General features: G+C 35.3%; 2 protein-coding genes across 6 annotated transcripts in view; one reads left to right on the top strand and one right to left on the bottom strand.

The window, feature by feature from the left end:
• Positions 1-13,774, bottom strand: part of DPY19L4 (dpy-19 like 4) — a 66,153-nt gene that overhangs the window by 23,111 nt on the left and 29,268 nt on the right. For 4 of the 5 annotated variants that reach the window (XM_081266121.1, XM_081266122.1, XM_081266124.1 and 1 more), the window contains 6 exons: positions 12,535-12,666; positions 11,973-12,071; positions 10,975-11,048; positions 8,598-8,756; positions 6,992-7,111; positions 927-1,047 (listed from right to left, as the gene is read on the bottom strand). In XM_081266121.1, the coding sequence (XP_081122247.1) occupies positions 927-1,047; positions 6,992-7,111; positions 8,598-8,756; positions 10,975-11,048; positions 11,973-12,071; positions 12,535-12,666 (705 nt within the window). The remainder of the gene's footprint in view (positions 1-926; positions 1,048-6,991; positions 7,112-8,597; positions 8,757-10,974; positions 11,049-11,972; positions 12,072-12,534; positions 12,667-13,774) is intronic. The other variant, XM_081266125.1, reaches the window with a different exon arrangement.
• The window catches only part of TP53INP1 (tumor protein p53 inducible nuclear protein 1), a 182,652-nt gene that overhangs the window by 154,191 nt on the left and 14,687 nt on the right, over positions 1-13,774 (top strand). The window lies entirely within an intron of this gene.

The following is a 13,774-nucleotide window of genomic DNA, read 5'->3' as shown; positions in this document are numbered from 1 at the left end:
TTTTTTTCTTCATTTGCTTCATAACTCATCATCTTTCAAATTTCAAATTGGAAAGTCGCCTTTGAATCCCTAAAAATAAATAAACAACCCTTCTCTATGTTCTAATAGCACCCTAGGAATACTTTTTTTGTGTGATGCCGGGGAAAGAATCAAAAGCTTCAAGCTAACTATGTTTTACCTTTATTTCTTTTGACAAGCATATAGCAGGCACAATGAAAATGTTTCAGTACAACAAAAAACATACCATAGTTCTAAATCAAACCAAAAAAGATCTTATAAAAATTAAAGGTGGGTATGGTGGTGCACACCTATAGTTCAGCTTTTTGAGAGGCTAAGGAAAATCAACTGATCCCAAGAGTTTAGAGCCAATCTAGAAAACCCAGCAAGACCCTTTTAAAAATAAAATAAAGACCACTACCACATTACCTTTAAATTTTTTTTTTTTTTTTTAAGCAGGGCAGCTACTTGGAAAGTTGAGGCCAGCCTGGGCAAAACTGTCTCCAGAAAAAAAAAAGGCTAAGGATGTAGGGTAAAGTGCTTGCCTAATATGTGTGAGGCTCTGAGTTCAATCCTAATACCACAAAAATAAATAAATTAATAAATTTTAAAATTTTAATTCATTTCAGCTCAAGAGCAGTTAGGGAAAAAAAATAGATAAAAATAATTCCTTATGGTTTCTCATAATACTGATTCACTTATATTTTTACCTTGTATTTTTAAGTTGTATAGACTGAAATGCATTGATTTTACAATCAGAATTTATACAAAAATGTTTTTCATAGGACCTGTTCTTCCACCTGGAAGTCACTGCGTGACTTATTCAGACTATACTGGATTGAATTCAATATGGTTTCTATTTATTAGCATCTGATATTACATAACTGGAAAAGAAACAAAGTATTTAACACAAAGAAACAATGGCTCACCAACAATATTGGGTGTATAGTTCTTAATCGAAGCCACTTGAAAAGTGTCATCCAAAGTTCAGGGGAACATACACCAAATGCTGCTAACATGCACACATAAGGAGTCCAAATATATTTCAGGCTAGAAAAAATAAAAAAGAGTAAAACATAAGGCATCCCATAACCATCATTATCTGAGTTTTCTAAGTTCTTTCCTATTACCACAAAAATACCAAAACATTAAGGGAGAATGAAAAAACTTAGTCGGCACAGATGTTATAGCACACATCTATAATTCCAGCAACTTCGAAGGCTGAGGCAGAAAGATCTCAAGGCCGGGCTCAGCAACTTAGTGAGGCCCTAGGCAACTTAGTGAGACTCTTACTCAAAATAACAAAAATAAAAAGGGTAGAGGATGTAGCTTGGTGGTAAAGAAACCTTGGGTTCAATTCCCAGTGCCAACATAAGAAAAAAAAATTGTTAAAAACGATGGACATTATTTATTTATTTATATGTGGTGCTGAGAATTAAACCCAGTGCCTCACACATGATAGACAAGTGCTCTACCACTGAGCCATAACCCCAGCACAGAAAAAAAAAATACCAATAGATTGTTACCCAATTCTTACATAATAAAACATGAATTACCAAATGAGGATAAAATAAAAGCATTCACATTGATGCAGGTATAGCAAGATTGTACTCTTAGAGAAAATATAACTCTTTTCAGAATGAAATTCACCAGAACTTACTGAAAATTTAAAATAATCTAAGATAAGCAATGCCATTTCTGTAATTTAGCCTATAGACACACTAGCATAACTATATAAAGATATTATGCAATGGTTTTAATTATAGCATATGCTATTTTTTAATAGAAAATTTAGAAAAATCCTGTGTCCTTGAATAGATATAAATAATAAAATACAAAAAGCAAAATAAAAATCTTCATGTATAGTGTTCCCTAGTTTTTTGCTTTTCCTTTTTTTTTTTCCTGGTACCAGGGATCAAACCCAAGGGTGCTTAACCACCAGGCCACATCCTCAGCCCCTCTTTTTTCTTAAAATATATTTATTTTTTAGTTGTAGTTGAACACAATACCTTTATTTTACTTATTTATTTTTATGTGGTGCTGAGAATTGAACCCAGGACCTTGCAAGTGCTAGGCAAATGCTCTACTGCTGAGCCAAAACCCCAGCCCTCCTCAGCCCTTTTTATATTTTATTAAAGATAGGGTCTGAGTTGCTTAGGACCTACTAAATTGATGAGGCTGGGTTTAAACTCACAATCCTCCTGCCTCGGCCTCCCAAGTCACTGGGATTATAGGTGTGTACCACTGCACCTGCACCTGTTTTTCTTTTTCTTTTGTTAAATGTGGATATATGATATAATGCCTGGAAAGTAGGATGTTATTTTTTAACTTCATATATTTCTTTTTTTTTTATTTATTTTTTAGTTGTAGGTGGACATAATATCTTTATTCTATCTTTATGTGGTGCTGAGGTTTAAACCCAGTGCCTCACCCATGCTAGGCAAGCACTCTATCACTGAGCCACAACCCCAGCTCCTAACTTCATATATTTCTATATTATATATATATTTCTATATTTATTATAATCTAGCTGCTACTTTTGAGATTAATTTTTTAAAAAGCAAGGATCTGTACTGGCTTTGGTGGTATATGCCTATAATCCCAGCTACTCAGGGGGATGAAACAGGAGGATCACAAGTTTGAAGTTAGCCTTGATAACTAAGCAAGACCTTGTCTCAAAATAAAAAAATAAAAAGGGCTGAGGCTATATCTCAGTCTGAGTTGTCTCTAGTACTAAAAACAAAACCTCTAATGACTTATAATAAGGCTCTTAAATAAAAAAGATTAAAAACAGGTATACACAAAAATGAACTTGTATAAATAAAGGAAAGTATATTATTTTATGTTGTAGGTGGTAAAGAAAACAAAAAGAGCTGGGTTCAGTGGCGTACACTGTAATCCCAGCAGCTTGGGAGGCTGAGACAGGAGGATCATGAGTTCAAAGCCAGCCTCGGCAAAAGTGAGGCACTAAGCAACTCAGTGAGACTCTGTCTCTAAATAAAATATAAAATAGGGCTGGGGATGTGGCTCATTGGTTGAGTGCCCCTGAGTTCAATCCCCGGTCCCCCACCTCAACCCCGAAAAGAAAACAAAAAGAGCCTGTCTTCAGAGGAAATAGTAAAAACTGAAGATGGAAGAAGACGAGCTAGAGTATAACTGTGGTAATTAATGCTGAGGAGAACAACCAGACCCTTCCATGAAATATTTGTTGGTGTTAAACTCAGATAAGAATATGAGGTCAGATATAAAAATCAAATCTCATGGTTTTGTAAAAGAGCAAAACTATGAAACAAAAAATATTCATTTATTTAATAATGAACATTGACTGATCATCTACTGTAAGCTAACCAAAGTAACAGAAAACAAGACAAAAAAGTCATGGCAATAGCTCTCAAGGAGCTCTTTCTCAAAATGAAATAAAACCAAACAGGGCATGTACAATTATAGTATACCAATTAAAAAATATGAAAAAAAGAGGAAGCAAATAGGAAATAGGTATAAGAAAAATTACATAAAGTCTAGGGTTAGGTAAAAGTGAAATAACTAAATATAGTTTATATAGATAAATATAGTTAAATGAAGGTTCTTTTAAAAACTGAATGCTGAGCTGAAGGTGTAGCTTAATGGTAGAGGACTTGCCTAGCACAAGTGATGTCTGGGTTCAATTCCTTAGCACTGCACACACACAAAAAGTGTCATAACCTAGGCCTTGAGAGAAGTGGCAGACACACATAGAATACGTACTTTACTAGTAAAGACAGAAACTGTATTAATTTTCTGGGGCGGGGGGGTCAACCAATATCTCCTCCCAACTTCACCACTTCCTAAAATATCAACCTGTTCTTCCAGTTAGCCAGAATCAATACTAGGGTTGCTTGACAGTAACAGAGGGTACCATTCATGTTGAGTTATACGTATACTACATCCCCTGGAATACAATACATCTCTGCTCTAAGGATCAGTCCATTGGTGCCAAACCCACTGGTTGATGCCAGCTCCATGGAAGTGAAGGTATCCTTCCCTTCCATACCATTTTATTGTAAGAGTAACATATCTATCTTTTATCTTTACTCTGTCCTGCAATTCAACCAAATGCTAGATGAATCTTTTTCAAACAACTCTAAGATACTTTCTGTTAAAAAATCCTCAGTGTAGCCTAGCATGGTGGCACCTGTAGTCCCAGCTACTTGGGAGGCTGAGGCAGGAAGATAACTTGAGTGCCAGAGTTTGGGCCCAAGAGTTTGGGCAATTTGGACAACACAGTGAGACCCATCCCTATTTTTTTTAAAAAAACCAGAAACTTCTAAAGATGGTAACATTTCCCTCTTTCATTTAAAAAAAAAAGATGAGGGCTGTGGGTATAGCTCAATGGTAGAGCTAGCATGCGAGAGGCCCCAGGTTCAATCCAACATCACAGAAAAAAAAAAAGAAACAAGAAAGGGATAAGATATTCTTATATTTACAGATATTACAATATGAGAATAACTAACTCTAATTAATAGGCAAAAAGCCCCATGTATTCTTTCTTTATACTTTTTAAAAATTTTTTGGTTGTAGTGGGACACAACATCTTTATTTCACTTGTTTATTTTTTTTTTTATGTGGTGCCTAGGATCGAACCCAGGGTCTCACATGTTCGAGGCGAGTGCTCTACCCCTGAGCCACAACTCCAGCCCTCTTTATACTTCTTTTCAGGCTTCTTACTGCACTAATAAAAGATTAACCTTGCCTGAAAAAGAGAGATGACTGTTGCCTTCCACTCCTAGGAAGTAACTAACCTCTTGTCTGCTTAGAGTATCTCTGTTTAACTGGGATGTTGGGTTATACCTGAGAGTTTATGCTAACAATGTGATTTATGGTGGGAGCCTTGGGCCACACAGGTAGTCAACCACATTATGTGACAAAGCCTCAATAAAAACTGAACAATGGCTCAGCTGAATTTCCTTGATTGACAATATTCTGTGTATAATGCCATGCATTGTTCCTGAGAAAAACAGGCACTGTCTGCACAACTTTACTGGGAGATGACAACCGGTTTTCTGTGCCCTGGTGTCTCCTGGATCCCATCCTATATGCCTCTTTTCTCTGAACTACTGTAATCTTTATCCTTTTGCTGTACAATGAATATAATAACTTATCTGAGTTCTGTGAATCTTAGTGAGTTATTGAACCTGAAAGTAGTTTTGGGGAACCCATAAAATTTTGGTTGGTGTCAGAATTAAAAGTAGATATAGGGACTCCTGAATGCTGCATTTATCCTCTTAGACCGTGAGCTTCTGGAGAAGAGGAATTCCATCTTATATACTTTTATAGCTCTCACCATTGCTAAGAGTGACTTTTATTGGAAATTTAGAAACTTCTGTTCAGTGAGTATGTTCTTTTTTTCTTCCTGGGGATTGAATCCAGGAGCACTCTACTACTGAGTTATATCCCCAGTCTTTGAGATGGGTCTCATTAAATTGCTGAGGTTGGCCTTGAACTTGTGATACTGTTGCTTCAGTCTCCCAGGTGGCTGGGATTACAGGAATGCACCACTGTACCCTGCTCTTTCAATGTTTTAATTAAATTTATTAACAAGTTGGTGTGATTTTCAATAGGAGCAGGAATAAGAGGAGTTTGAAAATTAAAGATTTAAAAATAGTGAGATATGTTCCAAGCAATCAAACCCCTAAATAATTATGATATAACATATATAAATATGAATATAGTCACATGCTGCATAGTGATGTTTTGGTAAATGATGGACTACATGTATGACAGGGGTCCAATAATATTATATCACCTAGAGAAATTATACTAGGCTTAGGTTGTGGGAGCATACTCTATGAAGTTTGCACAATTTAACAATGCATTTCTTAGGATGCACCCAGATATTAAGTGACATATGACTATATATAAATACTGATTTGCCTTAACAAATTTATGAAGGTATGCAGAACATTAAAATTATCAAGCAAATAAAACAGAAATATTCTATCTTTCCGGGAAGAGTGGTGCACACCTGTAATCCCAGCAGCATGGAAGGCTGAGACAGGAGGAGCAAGAGTTCAAAGCTAAGACTCAGCAACAGTGAGGCACTAAGCAACTCAGTGAGACCCTTTCTCTAAATGAAATACAAAACAGGGCTGGGGATGTGGCTGAGTGATCGAGTGCCCTGAGTTCAATCCCTAGTACCTAAAAAAAAAAAAAAAAAAAAAAAAAAAAAAAAAAAAGAAAGAAAGAAATATCCTATCTTATTGTACATTAAATGGAATCCCACTTATATTTCACTGAGGGTTCATTTGCCATTTAAAAGCAATTTTTTAAAAATAAGGAAAGTAAAAGGATAAAAGAAACAAATAATAACCCTAAAGTCCTCAACAAGTCCTACTGCAAACTCAATGCACTTCAGCCACACTAAGCCCCATGTCATCTCTCCCAACAATATGCCATGTTCCGTCTCACTGCAAAGTTTGTCATATGCTAGTCTCTCTACCTGGAATACTCTTTCCTCTTCTGTTTACCAACTTCACTCTTTCTTAACTTTTAGGTCTCAGCTCAAGCATCTTTTCCTTAAGAGAGCCTTTCTGATCTCTTTAAGCCAAATTCTATTTTTTCAGTGTTCTCACCTCACCATTTACCTCTCCTTTAATCATTATGATATAATATAAATTTTAAAAAAATATTTATTTTTAGTTGTAGATGGACACAAAATCCTTATTTTATGTGGTGCTGAGGATCGAACCCAGGGTCTCAAACGTGCTAGGCAAGAGCTCTACTGCTGAGCCACAATCCCAGCTCTACCTTGGAACATTCAGTGTTTTTGAACACATCAATGAATAATAAAATGTCAGTTCACTATCCCATAAAGATCACCTGTAAACTCAAGTTATATAAGAAAATTTACAAATTTTAAGTTATTACAAAGTTTTATGAATGTATTTTTTAATGTACCCACTTATTATCATTAGGAAGAACAATCTTTGTAAAAAACAAACAGATAAAGTAAACTTACCCTTCTATAACCATTGCAAGAGAACCCAATAAAATAGTGTGAATTACATGATATATTATTTCTGGTCTTTCTCCAATTCGTCCATCTTCAAGAGTAACAGTTTTTTTCAGGGATTTACCACTATAGAAACGAAATGTTTTTTAATAGCTTCAGAATATATATTTGAAAAATCAAAGATACACTGTTTATCATCTTTGAAAGTCATACTTACAATTTTAAACTTTTTATAATAAAAAAGTATAGGTGGTTGGGTGCAGTGGTGCACACCTATAATGCCAGCAATTTGGACGGCTGAGGCAGGAGGATCACAAATTCAAAGCTACCATTTGCAACTAGCAAAACCCAGTCTCAAAAAGTTTAAAAAAAAAAAAAAAAAAAAAAAAAGCTGGGGATATAGCTCAGTGAATCCCTGGGTTCAATCCCCAGTACCACCAAAAAAAAAAAAAAAAAAGAAAAGAAAAGAAAAAAAGATGGTCCTTAAAATTTGAAAGTCTATTCTGCTAGTCAAATATCTAGCATATATCTCCAAGTCTTTGCTAATATCTTTTTTCTGAATTATTTTTTTGTTATTGATGGACCTTTATTTTATTCATTTATTTATATGTGGTGTTGAGAATTGAACCCAGTGCCTCACACATGACGAGAGTGCTCAACCACTGAGCCACAATCCTGGCCCTGTTAATATCTTTTAAAGCCTAAAGACAACTGACTCTAAGAAGACTGTGTATGAATTTTCAGACTACATATGAATTTTAAATTCCTTTTCCAAGACAAATTATGACTCACTTAACGATTACTAAGCCAATATAATTAAATAATATAAATAAGATCTTTAGATCAAGAAATTACATAAAACCTTTCAAACATGATCAACAAATAGTTAAACGCTGTAACAATTCAAAAATCACTTAAACTAAATTACTAAATGAGTCTATAAAAATTTAACCTATTATTTAAATATTACTCCCATAGGAAACCAGGACTCTACATATCTAAATGTATAAAACTAAACATAAGTCTTTCTGATCAATAATAATGCCCAATGAAGAGAAAATAGAATTGGAAGCTCTAAACCAAATATAGAACTAGAGGGCATGGTGGTGCATACCTGAAGTCCCTGCTACTCAGGAGGCTGAGGCAGGAGGATTACTTAACTCCAGGAATTTAAGACCAGCCTGGACAACACAGGACAACCCCATCTCTTAAGAAAATCAAAAATAAAAGGGGCAGGATCTAGAGCATTAAGAAGGCCTTTGTTTCAATCCCCAGTACTAGAAAATACACACCCACATACATACAGAAAGGATATTAAAAGTAAATATTTAAGCTAGGCATGGTGGCAAATGCCTACAATCCTAGCAACTTGGAAGGCTGAGGAAGAAGGATGGCAAGTTCAAGGCCAGCCTCAGCAACTTGGCGAGACCCGAAGCAACCTAGTAAGACCCTGTCTCAAAATAAAAAATAAAAAGGGCTGGGGAATGTGGTTCAGAGGTTAAGCACCCTTTAGTTCAACCCTTAGTAAGTAACTAACTAACCAAATAAATTTAAATATCTTATATATTTCCATAATATATTAGTAATGGGATTGATTCTCAGAAGAACTTACTTAATTCTCCTAATAATAACTTGTGTCATAGAAAGAAGACAAATTATTAAGACTAAAATATAGAATGGTAATAAAGAAGATTGTGTCAATCGCAAAAAAAAATCTTGAGATGGTGCCTGGAGGGACTCTTGACAGAGGAGCCAATTCATTGTAAAATTCCTATAGAAGACAAAAAGCATGATATTAAAACCTCAATTGTTTAAAGTACTAGATATAAAAGTAATTTTTAAAATCTCAGTAAAAACTAAGACAAAACATTTATTAAGTTGATTTACTTACAATAGCAAGGTTCCATTTTTTATAAATAAGATAACATTCATAACCCTCCTCTAGAAAGCACGTACTTTCATCACAACTGCTCCAATAAATGTAAAACTGTTTCTTTTTATTACCAAGTAATATAACCATCTCTGAAGCCCAATAAATTCTGGGGGAATTTCTGATTTCTATTTTTATCCAGAAGACAACAAAAAATTCAGCTATTAGGTGTCCCCCAAAAGTTCATGTGTGAGACAATGCAAGAAGATTTACAGGTGAAATGACTGGGTTATGAGAACCTTAACCCAGTCAGTGAATTAATTCCTTGATAGGGATTAACTGGTAACTGAAAGCAAGTAGAGTGTTGCTGGAGGAAGTAGGTCACTGGGGGCATGCCTTTGGGGTTTATATTTTGTTGTGGTCAAGAGAGCTCTTTCTCTTTGCTTCCTCCTATGATGTCCTCAGCTGTGTTCCTCTGTCATGACCTTCTGCCATGATGTTCTGCCTTACCTCAAGCCCAGTCAATCGTTTATGAATTGAGACCTCTGACACTGTGAGCCCCAAATAAACTCCTCTTCCTCAAATTGTTCTGTCAGGTCTTTTGGTCACAGCAGTGAAGAAGTTGACTAAAACACCGACCTCTACATCTACATTGATCAATGTGACAGCTACTAGCCACAGGAGGCTATGGAACACTTGAGATGTGGCTAATTTAAATTGATACTTTAAATACAAAAATACTCTGAGGATTTCCAAGAAAAAAAAATGCAAAAAAGAACAAAATAACTCACCAACAATTCCTATAGATTATACATTAATATGATATTTTCTATTACAACTAATCACTTGTTTCTTTTACTTTTTTAATATGGCTATTAGAAAATTACAATTATATACATGGTTCATACTGATAGATGTAACTCAACAAGCACCCATTTTAAACAGTGATATCTATTTAATAAGACAAAAATTATAAAATTTGAATTATACTCTTTAGAGCTATAAGAATTAAGATAAACTTTTTGACCCTAAGGCTAAGTATGATCAACAACACTCCTAGTTACATGTATTTTTATATGTATCCTTACTTCTAATTCATCTCCAACCTCCAATCCTGAATTCCTAAATGAAGTGATGTTTAGGAGTGCTCCATAGACTGAAAATGCCTACACTTCACAAATCACTGAATTTAGGATAGAAGTTTAAAGTTTAACAATGTAGGGCTGGGGATGTGGCTCAAGCGGTAGCACGCTCGCCTGGCATGCGTGCGGCCCGGGTTCAATCCTCAGCACCACATACCAATAAAGATGTTGTGGTCCGCCGAGAACTGAAAAATAAATATTAAAATTCTCTCTCTCTCTCTCTCTCCCCTCTCTCACTCTCTCTAAAAAAAAAAAAAAACAGTAAAGGTCACATTTAAAAATAAATAAATAAAGTTTAACAATGTATCAGATACAGCTGTCTTTTTTTTTTTTTTTTTTTTTTTTTTGGTGTCAGGGATTAAACCCAGGGGCACTTAGCCACTGAAACACATTCCCAGCCCCCCCTCCCCCGGCTTTTTTTGCCTTTATTTTTATTTATTTATTTTTATGTGGTGCTGAGGATTGAACTCAGGGCCTCACACGCGCCAGGCAAGCGCTCTCCTGCTCAGCCACAACCCTAGTCCTCCTTTTTGTTTGTTATTTTGAGATAGGGTCTTGGTAAGTTGCTGAGGGTCTTACTAAATTGCTGAGGCTGGCCTCAAACTTGCAATCCTCTTGCCTTGGCTTCCCTAGCTGCTGGGATTACAGGCATGCACCACCGTGCCTAGTTTAGACACAGCAGTCTTAAAGGGGTTACCATCAAAATATCTTGCAGCACCAGGCATTATGGCACAGATTTGTAATCCCAGAGACCTGGAAGGCTGAGGCAAGAGGACTGAAAGTTCAAAACCAGTCTTAGCAATTTAGCAACGCCCATTTTTTTCCTATATATTATAATATCCCAAATTACTCATTTTCTAAGCAATATATAATTAGGTATATTGTCCTTCTATTGAGTATTTTGTTCCTTATTTTCTAAGTAAACTTACATAATCTAAAATCTAAACTTAGGTAAAATTACATAATCTAAAACTTACTTAGTCATATTTAGTCCAAATTTTACTTCAAGGAATTTCAGCATGTGTCCATTTTCTTTGTGTGGTACAAACATCTAAAAGAGAAAAACAAAGAAACTACTAGCTATAGTTATAGCAATATACATTTTCCCTAATTATCAGAGACAGAAAATACAGCAGGACTACAAAAATATAAATTAAAATAATACATGGCAAAAATATGAAGCAAGATTACTGTAATAGATTAGATTGCTAAAAAAAGCAATCATATTACCTTATTATGCTTAAGCATAAAAACTATAATAGACAGTAAGAATATTTCGACCTTATTCCACCTGACTCAAGTAACTAATCAACTTTTCTGAATATATTTTGTCTTAAATTACTTACTACTAATTGGGTAATATTGATATTTTATTTCTTTTCTTTTTAATTTTTTTTAGTTGTTGATAGACCTTTATTTATTTATATACGGTGCTGAGAATCAAACCCAGTGCCTCACACATGTCAGGCAAGTGCGCTACTGCTGAGCCCCAGCCCCAGCCTAATAATGACCATTTTAAATTAAACTGAAAACAAAGTGTATTTCCTCCCTCCTTCCCTCCCTCCCTCCCTTCCTTCCTCCCTCCCTCCTTTCCTTCCTCCCTCCCTCCTTCCCTCCCTTCCTTCCTTCCTTCCTTTTTTAAAAGTATATGGAGAAAAGAAAAGAATCCTATTTTCTCACCCAATGTGCTAGTGATAATCATTGTTCGACTCAAAATTGTGCTGACAACTAGGTGTGATGGTGCACACCTGTAATCCTAGCTACTTGGGAGGCAAGATGGAAAGATTACTTGAGCACAGGAATTTGAATTCAGCAAGGGCAACATGGCAAGACTCCATACCAATAATTAAATGAAAATTATACTATATAAACTCTATTACTTTGCTATATTATTACTTTCATTAAAATTTATTAATATATTTCATTTTTCAACTCTACTATTTTCTCTACATGAAAATAAGACAGAGTTACTTACCTTCATTATAATATTCAATGTCACTGTCAGAGTGCACACCAAGTAAAAATTAATCACTTTCATTATTTTAGCTATAAAAGTTCCTTTCTTCACATTCAGCTATGGGGGAAAAATAATATGAAAAACGACTTAGTAATTTAGAAACTGCCAGGTGTGGTGGCACATGCCTGTTAATTCCAGTCACTGGGGAGGCTGAGGCAGGAGGATCACAAGTCTGAGACTAGCCTCAGAAACTCAGAAATACCCACCTCAAAATAATAAATAAATGGCACATGCCTATAATCCCAATGGCTCAGGAGGCTGAGGCAGGAGTATCCAAGTTCAAAGCCAGCCTCAGCAACTTAGAAAGTTTCAGAACAACTGAGCAAGACCCTGTCTCAAATAAAAAATAAAAAGAGCTAGGGATGTATTTAAGTGCCTATGGGTTTAATGCTCAGTACCAAAAAAATAAAAATAAAAAAGGGCTGGGGATGTAGCTCAATGGTAAAGAACCCTTGGAGTCAATCCCTAGTACCACTGAAAAAAATTTTAATAAGAATGATAGAAAGGCAATGTTAATTACCTGAAGGCACTTAGTAAGCATTAAGGCTGCTACTAAACTTAATAAAGGAGATACCAATAAAGCTGGATTCTCAAACTGCAGTAAATATCCCAGAAAGAGAGAAAATATATATATTTTATACACTTCATGAACCTGTTGGAACAAAAATAAAATGAGAATTAAGTAAATTTTATTGTATTTCTTTTTATTAGTTTTGTTTAGGATAGATCTGACTGCATTTGTACCATAAATTCTATACTACAACTTAAGAGTGTTATGAAATGTTTAATTTGTATTTTTAATGTTTTAGTTTATAATACCCTTGTCACTTTCTTCTTAGAACTCTCCAGAAACAAGGTAAGAAACTTTAAAATCCTAAATATTGAAATCAGACTAGAAGAACCTTCTTTAAGGTCCTTCATTTTGTTTACCCTAACCAAGTGTGTGAAAATATAGGGCCATGGAATATGCCACTGCAGAAAACTGTTTTTCTCTACATTTATGCTACATCTACATTTCTTCTTTTCCAGTTGGTTCCCCTTCATCAATTGAAAATGCTACAAGCAAAGTGCAAGGCTGGACAAGGAAAGAGGAGCCTGCTCTTCCCTCTTGCTTCCTATTGTCTTGGGATTCCCCTGAGCCACATTTATGTAACATTTCTTTATCCCAACAGCAGTTCCTTCCTATTGAAGCTCTGAATGCAGCTGAAGTTGTTCCAACACTTGAAAAACCAACTTCATCACATCCTCCAGTTCTAGAGACCCAGGACCTGCTGGCCAAACCTCTATCCTCAGAGACCTAAACTCCAGCAACAAAGGCTCTTTATTTGAGCCCAGAGACACCACCAAAGCTGAGCAGTAGTCCTCCTCAGAATCCTGAGTTTCAGTTCCTTGGAGTCCCTCCTTTAATTTTCTGCACTTTAATAACTCCATATTCTTCACTTCAGTCCTTTAGCACTAATGGTGGTAGCTACTTCCTGTAGTGACCTCCATTATGATACTTATTACCTCTTATTACCATTTCAATCAATCAATTAATAAATTAATGACTTTAAACTTGTTTAATAACTGTTTTTTGGGGTTTTTTTTTGGGGGGTGGGTGTATGGGTTTTTTTTTTTCTGGAGTGGGTAGTGAACCGAGGGCCTTGCCTGGCACACCCTCTGCCACTGAATGTTATCTCAAATAACATGAATTTAACAAATTATGTTAAATTCCCTCTGTTTAAATAACTTAAATCTTGGTACTCATCAGGATTCTGAAC

Source organism: Spermophilus citellus, assembly GCF_964194105.1.
Source record: "Spermophilus citellus genome assembly, chromosome: 14".
Taxonomy (NCBI): Eukaryota; Metazoa; Chordata; class Mammalia; order Rodentia; family Sciuridae; genus Spermophilus; species Spermophilus citellus.
This window is presented reverse-complemented; position numbering and strand designations above follow the sequence as displayed.